This window comes from Manis javanica, chromosome 8 (assembly GCF_040802235.1).
Source record: "Manis javanica isolate MJ-LG chromosome 8, MJ_LKY, whole genome shotgun sequence".
NCBI lineage: Eukaryota > Metazoa > Chordata > Mammalia > Pholidota > Manidae > Manis > Manis javanica.
The window spans coordinates 13,751,198-13,770,139 of NC_133163.1; the positions used below are offsets into that span (position 1 = coordinate 13,751,198).

At 41.7% G+C, this 18,942-nt stretch overlaps 1 protein-coding gene across 4 annotated transcripts in view; it reads right to left on the reverse strand.

Moving 5' to 3' along the window:
- The window catches only part of TDP1 (tyrosyl-DNA phosphodiesterase 1), an 88,747-nt gene that overhangs the window by 60,005 nt on the left and 9,800 nt on the right, over positions 1 to 18,942 (reverse strand). For 3 of the 4 annotated variants that reach the window (XM_073241989.1, XM_073241987.1, XM_073241986.1), the window contains 3 exons: positions 18,027 to 18,123; positions 14,221 to 14,255; positions 3,137 to 3,229 (listed from right to left, as the gene is read on the reverse strand). In XM_073241989.1, the coding sequence (XP_073098090.1) occupies positions 3,137 to 3,229; positions 14,221 to 14,255; positions 18,027 to 18,123 (225 nt within the window). The remainder of the gene's footprint in view (positions 1 to 3,136; positions 3,230 to 14,220; positions 14,256 to 18,026; positions 18,124 to 18,942) is intronic. The other variant, XM_073241988.1, reaches the window with a different exon arrangement.

Here is an 18,942-nt window from a genome sequence, read left to right on the forward strand (position 1 = left end):
GATGACAAGGGTTCAGAGTTCTACTCTTAACTGTAACAGTAAATCCCCACCATCCATAGTAACCCACGCCTATGTCAATAAAGTTCTTCAGAAAAATGGAAAAGAATAAGTTATCTCTACTAAGAAAAATGTTTGCACAAATCTCTTTTCAATAAACTCATTTGCATGATGTATATCCTATAGCAGTTTGAGATATTTTCATGTCCTATACTTTCCTGCTGTCTGGAATGAGGACACACCACATTTAATGATATTACATTAACACTAACCTCACACTGTCAATTAATTCAGTGAACAAGATATTAACGACATCTTTCATTTCATTCATTCTTTTTCCCCAAAGGAAAACAACGCACTGTGCCAAAACTTCTATAGTATACCCACAAATGGAAAACCGTTATCTACACCCAAGCCTCCTCTGAAGTACTCCACAGGAGATTACACGAGAGCATGGCTTCAACCCTCTGATGCTCAGTTTCTTCAACTGCAAGCTCAGGTTAACAGTCCTTCCTCGGAGTGTTACAAAGACACACGTGGAGTAATGAACGGTGTTCAGCTTAAAGAAATGCTTGGGATGTACCAGTTGTTTTTGCCTTTCCCCTTCTGTGGCTGCTTTCGCCACGGTTCTACTAATATGACCATGTTATACATAACATAACCATCAAACCAAAAGAGAAACTGCCCACTTCCTGCACCTGACAGCGCTCAAAGGAGACTGGTGAGATGCAGGCAACCAGAACAGGAAGCATCCAGAACCACGAGGATCCTGGCTGTGCATCTTCTCAACTGTGTGCGTGTTTCTAGCAGGATGACAGTCATACTCCCTTCCCACCTCAAGGAGACTCCTCACACGAGAGGTAACACACTGCCAAGGACGAGAATCCGGGCTCTGGACCTGGCTCTGCCGCCGCCGGGCTGTGCCACCTAGGGCAAGCCCAATGGCTTCTCTGAGCGTCTGCCTGTGTGTGTGTAAAACAACCGCACTGGGCAGATGGGTGTGTGAGGTCCTGCCTCAGAGAGCTGTGTGGGGGCCCTCCTGGATTACAGGCTCACTCACAGGAGTGAGGACATGACAGGTGGTGACTTTCTACATCAGGATGCTGAGATATGCGGCATTAACACTTCAGAAAATAAGATGAGAAAATCATTGCTGTGGGCCAAATCATTGTAAATGTGAAAATTAGCAGGAGCACCCTGCAGCAACTAAAAAAGGACAGCTGGAACACTGGCATACCTTTTTAAATGTCTTTCAAACATTACAACCCAAACATGAAACTGCAGATTTCAGAGAAAGCGTAGAATGCAGACTGCTGTGAGGTAACTGCACCCACCCCAGGGCGGCTGCCAGAGGGAAGCTGGAGGGAGATTTCATACCCTTGGCACTTTGAGTTTTTAACCATGTGAAGCTACTACCTAGTCAATAAATTACTTTAATTAAATCTTTTTTAAATATAGAAGAAAAAAAAAGAACACCTGAAGTCTTGCCCTTAATCCCTTCCCCTACAGCAGCCACCCTGGGAAAGCGCAGAGAGCTTCGTGACTCCAGCAGTTGGAGGCCATCGGTGGGGTTCTCTGAGCCACAAAAAAACTGATTGTCAAATTGATATATCTCTTTAGCTACATTCATTACTGTTTCCCTAAGAACAAGCTATGTTAATCTCATTTCCTCTTTTGATGGGGCTGCATATGAGTCATGAATCCCCAAACCCAGCCTGGCAGCTTATAATAGTGGCACACGCTCCGAGTTAACTGGAAACTCAGTGCATCAGGAGTCCTGTGGCTGAGGCTCTTAGGGACAGTGGCGATCCCCTCAACCCTGAACCTGGAATTACACTGTTTTGCCAAGCATGTTTTAAGTGGGACACTCAAAAACTAGAACACGTCCACAGGAACATTATCAGGCAGTGGGGATGGGGGTGCTCAAAGGCATGTGCTGTGGTGGAGAAGGAGTGAAGGGTAGAGATGCTGGGCTCAGGGAAAAGTCTCTTTCCAACTGGAGCTGTTGTCGTAAGGAAAGGGTACTCCTGTTCTACACAACACACTCGGGTCAGTGCAGGCCGAGTGGTTGGAGGCTAGAAGGCTGTGGATTTAGCTCAATCTAAAATGTGACCTGTTCAGTCAGACCTACACCCTAAGTTAGGAGTTCTAGCCCAGCCTGGGCAATGAAATGGGGCAAAATATGGCAGGGGAGGATTACAGCAGAGAAGTTTTAAGTCCTGAAAGGATGCTAGACAAATGTCTGAGTGTTCCCTAACAGGAAGCTGTGAACCAGCTGTTCCCTAGGGAAGGCAGAGATGTACAAAACAGCTGAAATGAAAGAAAGAGAAATTAATCTAGTCATAATGACAAGCTTAACAAAAGCAAGGGCAATGGTTAAAACTGATTTGAACAAATTCCCTCCAAAAAACACCAAACCAAATCCTTCTTTAAAGAAGGGATCAAAAACAGGATCAAGCATATGTACACAAGGATGAGTGAGGCGTTAGTAGTATTAAAAAGAACCATGAGTCTTCCAAATCCAACTATTCTCTTGGAGATGCACAATGAGAACATATTAAAGGCTCTAAAAAGATACCAGTTTGTAGATGTTTTATGGGAAAATAAACTGGGGATGAAGGGAAAATTTTAGTGTCTAATAAACCTCCAAGTTTTCCTTCGATACGCATTTGGGAAGTGGCAAGCAAGGGTACAAGATGAAGAAGGGGTAAGTGTGGCCCAAGAAGAGTTATCTCCAGGTCTTCCTGGAAAAGTGCTGCATTTGCAGCTTTCAGCTTGCATCCTCCTTCCTGCCTCAGATCCTTTGCCCATGCTGTTCCCTCTGCTTGGCGATAGAGCTTGTATATGAAACCCATTTTTGTAAAAACTAGGAGAAAACTACCATGTGTAAATATTTATGTATGTCTGCATGTATAAAAGAAAATTGTGGATGGTCGTGTACTAAACTGTTAACACTGGCTGCCTCAACAGAGTGGAATTGCAGGGAGGTAGCAAAATACTGTAATTTTTTCCAGTTATCTTTTCTATACCATATTAGTAGTTTTTTTTACAGTTAAAAAAAAAGCAGGAAAAAGAAGAATAAAGTGAACACTCTGACTTTGACCTTTCTGAGCACACAAGTAAATGGAGTGCTACAGACCCCTGAGTTTTCTGGTGCCAGTCCTCATGGATGAGATTGGAGGTGTGGATGATGACCCGGAGGCCTTCTTCATACAGCAGGAGCATCATTTTCCTTCAAAAACAGAAAAAGCATCAAAAAGTACTTTCAAAACAAGTAATATTTTTCTAATGCAAATGTAATAGCTGAAGGAATTCTTAAACTCCTTTCTTAAATTTCTTTTCTTCTATTACTTAATCTTCCTTTCTTCTACACATCACCATGATCAGAGTCTGCTTAAATGACAGTAGAAACAACTTTACAAAACACTCAAAATAATTTGTGGTAAATGAACTTGTGCCTTACCCTGTCCACATGGCCTGCCTGGCACTTCAAGCCCCCTCCCTCCAGCCTGGCCCCCTCCCTGTTTTGCATGGTCTGTTACTAGTGGGGATAATAGGAACCTTCTTGTCCAGTGTTTTAAAGCATGATCACAACCTCTTGCTACACTGTGGCTAGAATTTTTTTTTAATTATAATAGAGTAAATTAGAAACTCAAGAGTATCTTGCATATATTTTAATTATTAGCTCATGAAATTTGTTTCAGCACATAAGCATGGATGTGTGCAACAGACTAACATGTAACATTCTTACTGTCAGATGCAGTTTTAAAAAAGTTTGAAGATGGAGGGGGAGGTGCTCAAGATGGCGGAGTGAGTAGGGTGGCAGAAATCTCCTCCCAAAACCATATATATTTTGCAAATACAGCAAATACAACTATTCCTAAAAGAGAGACCAGAAGATATAGAACACCAGCCAGGCTACATCTACATGTGCAAGAACTCAGCATCCCAAGAAAAGGGTAAGAGACAAAGCCAGGAGCTGGTGGGACCCAAGCACTCCCCTAACCCCAGCTCACCGGCTGGAGGAAAAGAATCAGAGCGGGGGGGTAGTGGAAGCACAGGACTGCTAAATAACCAGCCCTAGTAATCAGCACCAGGAGCACAGACACACATTGCATGCTGTACTCAATATTAGAGAAACGGAAAAGTAATATCTGAGATGGAGACTGTGAGCAGGTCCCCACAGCCTGCTCCTCTAGGACAAAAGAAAAGCGGGCACTTTAAAACTCTTAAAGGACAAGGGTATAACAGGTGGACAAAATTGTCCTGGCACACTCAGCCCAGCAGGCTGGAAATCTTAAGGAACTTCAGGCGCCCTAATACCCTGGATGGCAATGCAGCTCTGAAGCCCCTCATGGTGATAAGCAGCTTGAAATTCATTCCCCCCCACTGGCACTGCAAGCAAACCAGCTCACCGGCCATTGCTGTGGACCAGCCGGGGAGCAGTCCTGCCCACAGCAACCACACAGAGTCTTCTCCCAGTGCGCAGCTACCTGGGCCAGACCCAGAGGCTGCCGCCAGCACACAGCTGCCAGGCACAGACAGTGGAAGCCATCTCATAGGAGAACACACGTCGGGCACCTGTGACCCCTGGCAATGCCCTAGGTCATCCCGAGGGCCGCCCTGCCCAAGGCAGCTCAGGGGATTAACCCAGAGACTGCTCCCGGTGTGTGGGTAACCAGCACAAGCAGCGGACAAGGGCAAGGTGACCAGCAAGCAGGAAGGGACTTTGTTCTTCCGGTTGACACACACATCACTTGCCGGCGATCACTTCTATCACCAAGAAAAGGCAGAAGAAGCTGGTCCAGTCCAAAATCAAACAATGCCAGAGAGAGGGCCTGGAGAGATAGATATAACCAATATTCCTTATAAAGAATTCAAAATAAAAGTCATTACCATGCTGATGGAGCTGCAGAGAAATATGCAAGAGTTAAGGGATGAATTCTGGAGGGAGATAACAGAAATGAGACAAACAATGGAAGGATTTAAGAGCAGACTGGATGAGATGCAAGAGACTGTTAATGGAATAGACATCAGAGAACAGGAATACAGAGAAGCTGAGGCAGAGAGAGATAAAAAGATCTCTAGGAATGAAAGAATATTAAGAGAACTGTGTGACCAATCAAAACAGAACAATATTTGCATTACAGGGATACCAAAAGAAGAAGAGAGAGAAAAAGGGATAGAGAGTAACTTTGAAGAAATGATTGCTGAACACTTCCCCAAGCTGGGGAAAGAAATAGTCTCTCAGACTGTGGAAGACCACAGATCTCCCAACACAAGGGAACCAAGGAGGACAACACCAATACATATAATAATTAAAATAGCAAAGATCAAAGACAAGGACAGGGTATTAAAGGCAGCCAGAGAGAGAAAAAAGATCACCTACAAAGGAAAACCCATCAGGCTATCATTAGACTTCTCAACAAAAACCTTACAGGCCAGAAGAGAATGGCATGATATATTTAATGGAATGAAACAGAAGGGCCTTGAACCAAGAATACTGTATCCAGCAAGATTATCATTTAAATTTAGAGGAGGGATTAAGCAATTTCCAGATAAGCAAAAGTTGAGGGAATTTGCCTCGCACAAACAACCTCTACAGCATATTTTAAAGGGACTGCTCTAGTTGGAAGTACTCTTAAGGCTAAATACATGTCACCAGAGAAAATAATTAATATTAATATTATCACAGCAAAGAAAGCAGACCAACCAAATACTAACTAAAGGCAAAAAATAAAATCAGCTATTCATAAAAGCAGTCAAAGGAAATAGAAAAGAGTGCAGAATAAAACACCTAACATATAAGGAGTGGAGGAGGAAGAATAAGAAGGGAGAGAAATAAAGAATCATAAGACTGTGTTTATAATAGCATAATAAGTGAGTTAAAGTTACACTGATAGATAGTAAAGCAGCTACCCTTGAACCTTTGGTAATGACGAATCCAAAGCCTGTAATGACAATAAGTACATAACTATAGATAATCACCCTAAATGTAAATGGACTGAATGCACCAATCAAAAGACACAGAGTAACAGAATGGATAAAAAAGCAAGACCCATCTATATGCTGCTTACAAGAGACTTACCTCAAACCCAAAGATATACACAGACTAAAAGTGAAGGGATGGAAAAAGGTATTTCATGCAAACAGTAGGGAGAGAAAAGCAGGTGTTGCAGTACTTGTATCAGACAAAACAGACTTCAAAACAAAGAAAGTAACAAGAGATAAAGAAGGACATTACATAATGATAAAGGGCTCAGTCCAACAAGAGGATATAACCATTCTAAATATATATGCAACCCAACACAGGAGCACCAGCATATTGAAACAAATACTAACAGAACTAAAGGAGGAAATAGAATGCAATGCATTCATTTTAGGAGACTTCAATACACCACTCACTCCAAAGGATAAATCCATCAGACAGAAAATAAGTAAAGACACAGAGACACTGAACAACACACTAGAACAGATGGACCTAACAGACATCTACAGAATTCTACACCCAAAAACAGCAGGATACACATTCTTCTCAAGTGCACATGGAACATTTTCCAGAATAGACCACATACTAGGCCACAAAAAGAGCCTCAGTAAATTAAAAAAGATTGAAATTCTACCAATCAATGTCTCAGATCACAAAGGTATAAAACTAGAAATAAATTGTACAAAGAAAACAAAAAGGCTCACAAACACATGGAGGCTTAACAACATGCTCCTAAATAATCAATGGATCAATTACCAAATTAAAACAGAGATCAAGCAATATATGGAGACAAATGACAACAACAGCACAAAGCCCCAACTTCTGTGGGATGCAGCCAAGACCGTGCTAAGAGGAAAGTATACAGCAATCCTATTTAAAGAAGGAAGAACAATCCCAAATGAATAGTCTAAAGTCACAATTATTGAAACTGGAAAAAGAAGGACAAATGAGGCCCAAAGTCAGCAGAAGGAGGGACATAATAAAGATCAGAGAAGAAATAAATAAAATTGAGAAGAATAAAACAATAGAAAAAATCAATGAAAAGAAGAGCTGGTTCTTTGAGAAAATAAACAAAATAGATGAGCCCCTAGCCAGACTTATTAAGAGAAAAAGAGAATCTACACACATCAACAGAATCAGAAATGGGAAAGGAAAAATCACAATGGACCCCACAGAAATACAAAGAATTATTAGAGAATACTATGAGAATCTATATACTAACAAGCTGGAAAACCTAGAAGAAATGGACAGCTTTCTAGAAAAATACAACCTTCCAAGACTGACCAAGGAAGAAACAGAAAATCTAAACAGACCAATTACCAGCAACGAAATTCAATCGGTAATCAAATAACTACCCAAGAACAAAACCCCTGGCCATATGGATTCACCGCTGAGTTTTATCAGGCATTTAGAAAAGACATAATACCCATTCTCCTTAAAGTTTTCCAAAAATTAGGAGAGGACAGAATACTTCCAAACTCATTCTATGAAGCCAGCATCACTCTAATACCAAAACCAGGCAGAGACACCACAAAAAAGAAAATTACAGACCAAGATTCCTGATGAGCATAGATGCAAAAATACTCAACAAAATATTAGCACACCAAATTCAAAAATACATGAAAAGGATCATACACCATGATCAAGTGGGATTCATCTCAGGGATGCAAGGATGGTACAACATTCAAAAATCCATCAACATCATCCACCACATCAACAAAAAGGACTAACCACATGATCATCTCCATAGATGTTAAAAAAGCATCTGACAAAATTCAGCATCCATTCATGATAAAAACTCTCAACAAAATGGGTATAGAGGACAAGTACCTCAACATAATAAAGGCCATATATCATAAACCCACAGCCAACATCATACTGAACAGTGAGAAGCTGAAAGCTTTTCCTCTGAGATCGGGAACAAGACAGGGATGCCCACTCTCCCCACTGTTATTCAACATAGTACTGGAGGTCCTAGCCACGGCAATTAGACAGAACAAAGAAATAGAAGGCATCCAGATTGTTAAGGAAGAAGTCAAACTGTCACAATTTGCAGATGACATGATATTGTACATAAAAATCCCTAAAGAATCCACTCCAAAACTACTAGAACTAATATCTGAATTCAGCAAAGTTGGAGGATACAAAATTAATACACAGAAATCTGTGGCATTCCTATACTCTAATGATAAGCTAGCAGAAAGAGAAATCAGGAAAACAATTCCATTCACAATCACATCAAAAAGAATAAAATAAAATACCTAGGAATAAACCTAACCAAGGAAGTGAAAGACCTGTACCTTGAAAACTACAAGACACTTTTGAGAGGGATCAAAGACACTAATAAATGGAAATTAATCCCAGCTCTTGGCTAGGAAGAATTAATATTGTCAAAATGGCCATCATGCCTAAAGCAATCTACAGATTCAATGCAATCCCTATCAAAATACCTACAGCATTCTTCAAAAAACTGAAACAAATAGTTCAAAAATTCATATGGAGCCACAAAAGACCCCAAATAGCAGGGGGGATCTTGCCTCCCAATTTCAAGCTGTACTACAAAGCCACAGTAGTCAAGACAATTTGGTACTAGCACAAGAACAGACCCACAGACCAGTGGAACAGAATAGAGAGTCCAGATATTAATCCAAACATATATGGTCAATTAACATATGATAAACGAGCCATGGATATACAATGGGGGAAATGACAACCTCTTCAACAGCTAGTGTTGGCAAAATAGGACAGCTACAAGTAAGAGAATGAAACTGGATGATTGTCTAAGCCCATATACAAAAGTAAATTTGAAATGGAACAAACACCTGAATGTAAGTCATGAAACCATAAAACTCTTAGAAAAAAACATAGGCAAAAATCTCTTGGACCTAAACATGAGTGACTTCTTCATGAACATATCTCCCTGGGCAAGGTAAACAAAAGCAAAAATGAACAAGTGGGTCTATATCAAGCTGAAAAGCTTCTGTGCAGAAAGGACACCATCAGTAGAACAAAAAGGCATCCTACAGTATGGGAGAATATATTCATAAATCTGATAAAGGGTTGATATCCAAAATATATAAATAATTCATGCACCTCAACAAACAAAAAGCAAATAATCCAATTAAAAAAATGGGCAGAGGAGCTGAACAGACAGTTCTCCAAAGAAGAAATTCAGATGGCCAACAGGCACATGGAAAGATGCTCCACATTGCTAGTCATCAGAGAAATGTAAATTAAAACCACAATGAGATATCACCTCACACCAGTTGGGATGGCCACCATCCGAAAGACAAACAACAACAAATGTTGGTGAGGTTGTGGAGAAAGGGGAACCCTCCTACACTGCTGGTGGGAATGTAAATTAGTTCAACCATTGTGGAAAGCAGTATGGAGGTTCCTCAAAAAACTCAAAACAGAAATACCATTTGACCCAGAAATTCCACTCCTAGGAATTTACCCTAAGAATGCAGGAGCCCAGTTTCAAAAAGACAGATGCACCCCTATGTTTATCGCAGCACTATTTACAATAGCCAAGAAATGGAAGCAACTTAAGTGTCCATCAGTAGATGAATGGATAAAGAAGATGTGGTACATATACGCAATGGAATATTACTCAGCCATAAGAATAAAACAAATCTTACCATTTGCAACAACATGGATGGAGCTAGAGGGTGTTATGCTCAGTGAAATAAGCCAAGCGGAGAAAGACAAGTATGAAATGATTTCACTCATCTGTGGAGTATAAGAACAAAGAAAAAAACTGAAGGAACAAAAGAGCAGCAGAATCACAGAACCCAAGAATGGACTAATAGTTACCAAAGGGGGAGGGACTGGGAAGGACGGGTGGGAAGGGAGGGATAAGGGGAATACAGGGCATTACGATTAGTACACATGGTGTGCATGTGGGGCACGGGGAGGGCAGTATAGCTCAGAGAAGACAAGTAGTGATTCCATAGCACCTTACTAGGCTGATGGACAGCGACTGTAATGAGGTATATGGTGGGGACTTGATAATGGGGGGAGTCTAGTAACCATAATGCTGCTCATGTAATTGTACATTAATGATATCAAAAAAAAAAGTTTGAGGATGCTTCATTTTCCTAAGATGGATATTTTTTCTTACTCCACAGATGCTACGCTCATCACCAGGGTGTATCTGGGTTGAGGTAAGCCTTTCCTTTTCTTCTTCATTAACACAAATCAGACCCAGTTGAGGCCTCCCTTTTCCTTGGGGCTTCCTCAGGCCTCCAAACACATTTAATTCAGTGAGAGAGAGGTGGGGGTGATAGGATGTAAATTAGAGCTACCTATTTGAAGTTGGGAGACCTAAGGTCTAGTCTTCATCAGTTAGCAGCCCCAGGACCCTAGCTAAGTCATTCAGTGTCCCTGAGCCTTGTTTCTTTATTTGTAACACAAAGAATTAACCCCTTCCTTACTGCATAGGGTCTGTGAGGAAGAAACACAGTACACATTCTGTTAAAAGCACAAGGCGCCCACACACGCGTTCCCACCACTCCCGCAATGCCTCGCTTTACTTTGTAATCTACTAGGGGTTTCTGGCCTCCTAACTGTTTCCTAATTATTTCGGGAATCTAAGTTTCCTCTCCCCAACTAGAGATCCACTTCTCAAGGCAATACTTCTACCTTATTTCTACTGAGACCAAAACACTTAATACTTAACTGATGTCAGTTCACACACAGGGAAATTAACCACTGGTTCTCTCCAAATAAACAACATGAATACTATTTGGACAGAATGGAGGTAGCACAGAAAGATAAAGAAAGGGAGGTAAGAACCAAAAAGAGAACGAGACATTTAGCTCTTTCCAAAATGAGGATTTAACCCAAGCTGGCAAACAGTAAATTAATGCAAACTGGAGGAAATGACAGCTGCTGAACCAATCTTCTTTCCTTTTATGAAACCTACTCCCTGAAATCTGGGCAAATTTACATACACAGTTGCCAAATTAGCAGCTGATTGTAAGTAAGAATGAGCCAGTTATGAATTCATGATATAAGTTTTACAAATATTTCCATTAATCAAGGCATCACTTATCAGGAAAATCATGCACTGATGTGAGAGACTCCCATCAAACAGAATTGTGAACTAATCTAAGGGGACTCACGTTAATCTTTTCATAGACAAAACAGCATGTCTAATAAGGTCCCAATTAAAAATGGATAAAAAGGACTAAGAAATGAGGTCTCCCTTGAAGGATGCTGACCTGCATGTTATCTGTTAAGTTGTGGGGACAGTGAAAGGGATAATTCCTGAATTTGGAGCGACTCCTGCAGAGGGGTAAAGAAAAGTAGTGTCTGTGGAGCACCCAGAGGCATCATCCCAGAAGCCCTGCAGGGTGCCAGCATGCCAACTCCCAAAGGCAGCTCAGCGGCACTGTCATCACCTCTAAAACTGCAGAGCCTGTGGCTGGGGGGACAGTGGGGGTTGTCAAGGTTCCCCAACGAGCCAGAAGAAAAGTCCTTTGGCCGAGGATCCTCCCCTCTCCATGCACGGCCTCCGCAGGCCTGGCTGGGCTGCAGACACTTCCCGCCCCTGGAGTAGGGGTGGGTGAGGGGCCATGTGGTTTGAGCAAGAAAGAGGACTAAGTCACGTGAGCTGGGAGCCCGGCTACAGATGGAAGCAGGAAAGCGGTACCTGCTGCCCCCCCCCCCCCCCACCAGCCCTACAATTTGCCACTGGCTCCCAGACGGAGTGGTGTCCTTCCGTCCCCCGTCCCCCACCCCTCCACCATTGATTCTCAGGGCTGTCAGAGGTACTTTTGTCCTGGGTCTGGGGAACACTGAAAGGCTCTAGAATTCTCAAGCATTGTGACATGAACCCAGGGACTGCATACCATCCTGCAGAAACATGGTCTGTGTATCAGACCTCACAGGATGATGAGCAACTGCAAGATCCGGGCTGTGTCATGGTCATTTCTGATGCTTTGCACGTAGCGCATGGTCAGTATGTGCTGAAGTGGGTGTGATGGCAAAGACTACTTCACATTTACTGTGGCAGCTACCCTCCGCCAAGCTGGGGAAGCAGTTTACACCCCACTACCATGAGCTGGAAGGCTTCTGCTTTCTCTAATTCATGTTTTGCCTCTCACAAGAGACTAAACGCTGCAAGACCTATTAAGTCTCAAATACTTTAGATCCCCCAGAGCTGTGTCTCAAGAATACTAAATAGGATTAAGTCTTAAAACATTTTAAAATGAGCAACGAAAAGTAATTTCAAGACACAAGTAATTCAATCTCCTACAAGACACTAGCATTTTAACGAAATATTAACTACACATACCGTGTGGTTGGGAAAGGTTCTGTTCTAATTACTTGCCTAGGTGTTTACAACTCCACAAAGGAAGAACTCTGTTGGGCTGAACCTGCAAAGTGTGGGCGTTTGGAGGAAAAGGAGAAATGGGCTTGCAAAGTGTGTGGGTTGTGGGCACACTAAGGAAAAAATAAGGTCAATTTTAGCAGTGATCAAACAAAAATAAGTTAAAAACTTAAAGTAAATGAGTTCTAGTCCTATCTTCAACACTGACTTGAGGAAAACTGCTTATTTATTCAGGGCCTTTACAGAAGGAAAAGGACCAAGTAATTTTTTGAGTAGCATTAAAAAAAAGATAAACCCTCTATGCTCAATCGAATATCACTGCGTTAGATCCTGGCCAGGCTCTGCGTGCTCAGTCCCTCGAGGGACCTACAGTGTAAATGACACCAAGGTGCAGGCCCTCTACTACTCACTAGTACACAAGTGCAGTGCAACTATACCCGTGACATGCTCACTGCTGGCACAGAACATGTGGCCACAGACAGTTGGTACTGGTGATCTAGCAAATCACGTCCAGAGGCCAAATGAATGACAGAGCTTGCCAAATGTATTTTAGAATCAGCAAGATATTTATGCTAGGGTTCCAGCTAAGGGCAGGGACTAGGGTCCACTTGGGATCACCCATTACTGACAGAATGTCTACCCATGAAGGCTGACTACTGCCACCCACCAGCTTCTCCTGTGATGCAGCCAGGATAGCCCAAGATGCCTATTCAATCTATGTATCCTTTGATGAAATTAGGATCCTGTGAGCTCAGTGCTGTCTGTACAGAATAATTTATACCTGAGCTAGGTGCCTGAGTTCACTCTCAACAACTGTCAAACCCTGTCTGTCTGCTAGTAGATAGAAACCGCCAATTGGGAAGGTTGGTGAACACTGCAACATTTACTGCACAGCTTCTAAGACCAGACAACATATGATAGATAGGTATCCGTTTATGAAATGGCTCAACTCTTTCAGCTCTGATTCCTTTTTAAAACAGGTTGTATGCTTAAAACTATATTTTGCAAAGAGAAAGATGAACACTTGCCCTCACGTCAGGTCACTATAACCTCAGGAAAATGGGTCACAGCAAGACCTGGGACCAGTACTCCCTCCTATGAGGTTCCTTTTTGCCCTGACAGAGACCTGGAGGAACATGCCCGAAGCAGCAAGCTACTCACTTCCACTTCTGGTCTAGAAGAAAGATGAACCTTTGTCACATTATTTTGACAAACTTTTCCTAGATAAATGTGATATACAGAATACTGAAATAGGGGCAATCATATCTTATTCTTTTTCTCATTTATAGAACCAATTACATGAAAGTGCTCAGTAAAACAGCTGTGAGACTCAAGCAAAACAGGAGTCAAGTTGATAATCAGGTGCAATGAGTCAAGCAGGAACAGAAAAGTTTTCCTGTTTGCGGTTTACAGCATCTTAGACAATGGAGAAAGAAACTTGAGACGTCCCAAGAGGCTGATGCCTGTCCCTGCTCAAGTTGACAACTTTTGTTTTAAAATAGTTTTTCTAAATTTAATTACAGCATCGGGCCACCCTAATAATATTCTATTTAGTGCTACTCAGAATCTTATAAAACTCACAAGACTTTAAAATAGTGAATCCACAGGCACGTGACTACCAGACCTACATCACTCATAACCACGGACCATGCAACCATAACCTGGTCCTCCAGGGGTAGCTACAGCAAACATCCGGAACAGAAAAGCAGAAACCACATCACAGATTCAGACTTTCATGCTACCGCCAGAATCCCAGTACTCTGTCTATGGCCATTAGGAGAAAACAGCTCCACTCTTCTTCGTTACTGAGAGCTTTTATTTCCCCAGCAAAGCTGTCGCCCCTGAGCTCCTCTGAGGACATTTTTTGGAATATTTCCATTTCATAAAGATTGCTTACGTGTGGTGTGTTCCAAATGCAATATCCAACTTTGCCTAGGATGAAAAAGAAGTTCAGTCACTTATTTTTTAAAAACACAATATCCCTATTTATTGGAAATCAAATTAAAAATCATTCAGGTCAGTTTTTTAAAAACTGTTTTTTACTGCCCTCTAGTGGACAGGCTGTTGATTGACGACACAGCTTTTCTAACAGCACCTAGAAAGGCTCATTTTTAATAAAAACATTAGAGGAAAAAAAAGCTACCCAGAATGATTCAAAACATACTGTATTTTTAATTACAATAATTAGAAGTGAGAAGCCTAACTTCTTTAGTTGTCAAAGAAACAAGACTATACAAAGTTTTAAAATTAGATATTTGGCTTATACAGAAATTAGTATATACAAAGTTTTCAGAGCATATTTAGAAGAAACACGGAATATAGTGGCAACATAAAGGCTTCTATGTTAATACATAAGTTTTCTTATACTGAAAACAAGCAAGTACTAGAAATAAAGAGATAATAAATACATAGTACATGGATGGAGAAGTAAAACATTTATCTAACATCTAGTACAGTGAGACTTTGGTTAAGCAGAATATACCTCAAGATGGAAGCTGTGAGTCAAAGAGTAATGTCAAAACTAGCTTAACAGTCAGAAGTACAGTGTATACACAATCCTATTTTCGCAACTTTGCATAACTTTGGAAAATACTTAAATCTCTATGCCTCATCTTCCTCCTCTGTGAAATGAGAGTACTATTAGAAGATTCAGAGAGTTGTTAGGAGTAAATGAAGAAGTTCTGTTGAAGTGCTTACAAAAGAGGCCTGCACTGGGTAAGCACTCTGCAAATAGAAATACTGGTAAAATCAAGCCTCCCCCCGCCACCCCAACATGTCAGACGGGTGGACCTGTTTGCTGGAGGCAGTGATGGGCAGTCAGCACACAGGTGAGTAGGGCATGGCCCCTGCCTTGGGGATGCTCCCCATCAGGTGGCCCAGTTCACTCCCACACCCCATGTCTGGGGATGCTCACAGACCAGCATGCATCTGTGGGTCTGGCCACAGGGAGAGCAGGGAACTGAACTTCGTGTCTTTAAGATTACAAAATTAAAATGTAGACTGCCACTTTGTCAATCGATATTTAGCTCAGAAAAAGCAATGGTCAAGAGACTTGGCTTTTGAGCTTAGCATTGCTGGAAGTTATGTGCTCTTGGGCAAGTCTCAGCAAAAAAACAAGGATGATATTAACTTCAACAGATAATATTTAATGGGTGATTTTTTTGAGGCAAATGCACCAAATCCTTTGCACAGCAATGTTATGAAGAGAATACTAGCAATCATTTTAAAGACAAAACTTAGGGGTAAAGAAGTTAAGTGATGGGCCCAGAACGACCAAGCTAGTAGGTGGAGAGCTGGGGCAGAACCCTGGCAGTCTGAACCTTGCCCACAACAAGGCCTGTCTGTGGCCTTAAGCTCCATGTAGGCAAAATGGGACAAATGTCAGCATCCACTGATTATTTGCTTAATCATATCTCAGCTTAATCGAACGACACTGTGCTGCTAAAAAAAAAAAAAAAAAAGAAAAAATAGTGAAGAGTTTATCTTACAAAGGTATTATAACAGGTCAGGATGGGGCTGCAATCTTGTATCTGAGACTAGAACTGGGCGCTTTTGAACAGCTCTTTGCAGGTTGGAAAACAGAGGCTCGTTCCGCCCCCTAGTGGCCAAGCTGGAGAACGCCACCAGCCGCGCCACAATGTCTAACATTTTCACCGTACGTAGGTAACAGCTGAAAAACTTTGTATTTCCACCTACTTCATCACTAGTTTTCAAGATTCGTGTGTTATTTTTTTTTCTGCTCACTATTAATCTGATGAGAGCTATCTTACTGCAGTTTAACTCCTTCTATTTTTGGAAACAAAGGCAAAACAATGGGATTTTAGGCAACTGTTCAGCAAAGGTGTATCTCTGTAGAGGTGAACCACAGTTCAGGTGAAAGAATGGAGGATTTAGAACTTCAACTGTATAAACTACGGTGGGCTAAATCACAGGGAAAATGTGAGATTTAAAATTGATCAGATTGAGATTCTTCACTATTTTAATCTTTAAAAAAATACACACATGGATAGCAATTTTTAGTTGGAAGAACAATAAAAAGTGAGTTGAAGTTCTTATATCAGTGGGGGGGGGAAGACACTAGAAGTAAAAATGGGGGGAAAAATCTAGGTTCTATGTAATTCACTCTCTGTACCCCAAGAGCAGAAATCTTGAGCCAATTTCACTATGGCCAGGGGGAAAAAAGGGCTAGAAAGGTATCTTTTATCATGGTTGCTCATGAATGGACTGATCAACCTGCTAAGAAAAATAGGAAAAGGTGAACATTACACCAACCATTTCAGAACCACCATTTCCACAGGAAGAAAGTCATTAATACATTAAAAAATTCTTGCTTTCTCCCCCAAGTTTGCCTACCTCTTGTACAAAATGCAAATATAAGATTCTTTCAGACATGGACTCTAAAGCAACTAGTTATAACAAAAGTCCAAGATTCAGTGGTCTCACTGTATTTCCATGTATCGACTGGGAACTTATAGCACAGAATTATGGGAATATATAAAGAACCTGGGCAAAACTGTCTGGCCTACTCTTCCACTCTGGTCCTAGGAAACCAACCAGATAGCCTGTTGTGTGATCAATACCCTCTCATTGGGCTTGGAAGACACACAGCATGCAGCTCACACAGGAAATTCCCAACAGGTTTGATTTTAATCTCTGGGGCTCTCCAGTATGGACTGCAGCTGTAATTCATGTGACAAAGAATAGGGCTGTGGGTAAAGTGCCCATGGCAGCTGACAGAAGTTGGCTAAGTCATCACATTAAAAATGAATGGTATAAAGCTGCACTTACAGGACACTCACAGCAAGAGTCACTGGACTGCACCTAGGTGACCAACTGTTCCATGCTACAGCCCAGGCTTTGAGAGGGCGGCTGACAAACTAGATGCACACAGAGGAGTAAGAGCAGGCTGGGGAAAGACAGGGGTGCCAGCTTATGTCCAGTACCACTGAAGAAAGTAAATGATGGAACCAGGAAGAGAAAAAACTAAGGAGATAGAATATATGCCTTCAAGTACAAGAGTCATGCACATGTGCAAGGGGATTTTTTCTAAGTGACTCCAGAGGGAAAATTAGGACCCAGGTATGGCAGGTACAAGGAGAAAGACTATGACAGATAATCTGGTGGGTCAACTGTAACTAGATATGTGGTTAGATGTTGGCATGAAGGTATTTTTCAAATGAGATGAACATTTCAATCAGCAGACTATGAGTGATTCAGAGGTTAGCCTCCACAGGGTCAGTAGGCCTCATTAGGTCAGTTGAAGCCTTAAATGGAAAAAGACTCCCCTCAAAGAAGAGGGAATTCAGTCTCCAGCCTGCCTTTGGACTCAAAGTGCAGCATCAGCTCTTCCCTGGGTAGTCTGCTGGCCTACCCTGCAGATTATGGACTTGGCAGCTTCCACAATCACATGAGCCCGTTTCTTGAAATAATCTCTCTATCCACACACACCACATATTGGTTCCGTTTCTCTGGAGACCCCTGACTAGTAGAGATACTAGGTCAACATAAAGAAAAAAATCACTAACCACAAAGGCTACCCACAAATAGGATGCGCTGTCCCAGGAAGTGTTTAAGTCACAGCTAGACAAGTACCCACTGGTGATGCTGCAGAGAGGATGCCTCCAGTAGGCAGATGAGGAGACTAAATGTCTAAATTCCCTTCCTCAGACAAAGCATCGTCTCAAATGGCAGTAAGTAGCTTACCTGGCAGAGAGAAATGTTTTCATAAGGCTTGGCCTCCGCTTGTAAGTGAGCCTTAGCCTCTCTTTTATCACCATGCACAAGCAGGAGGGGCTTCTTCCTGAAAAGAGAGAGGACATATTTAATTAAAATATGTCTCTCATAAAGCTGGACTCCTACCTAACTAAGCAATGGTAGCTTCCTTACCGCCTGACATGTGCTTCCGGCTTTCTGGGTGACCAGGCACACTAACACGGAGCAGGGATCTGCTCACCTTCACTGACCAGTCACCTTTACCATGGCACTGTGGGGTCTGATCCTACTGTGACCCTGCGGGGTTGTGACTCAGGGAGTCCTTTAGTAATTTTCTTTTTGGTCCAAAGGGCACATAGTTAGCTCTGTGTTAGTATATTTAAATTCAAACAGATGAAAAGATATACAATTATTGTTGTCTTATATGATGTTCTTTTCTTTCCCTTCTTTTGGACCAAGCAATAGGTGGTTTTTTCACTATACCTATGTTTACTAGGTATTATATTATACTAAACTGCATGCCAGGTGCTGCATCACACCCCAGGACACAAGAATGATCAGGCCAAGGCCCACGGCATGATGTAGACTCATTAGTTCAATGAAATAGAGCTCCAGGTACATTGAAAATGCTGATTTTTAGTTCAAAGGACAATATAAACACATTCTTCAGGAATAGGATAAAAAGGCTTTTAAGGGAACCATGATCTTCTGCAGTTAATTCAAAGCAAGATAGTCCTTAGAAATCAATATATCTTTACAAGCTCTCCTGATGAAACAAACATTGGATTTTTCTGCAACAAGCATTCAAGCAAGATGAACAACTGCAGCCACTCCCACAATTACCAATCACGTACAAGGGACAATATTCAACTAAAAAGAAACATCATGGGTGGCACGTCACTCTGCA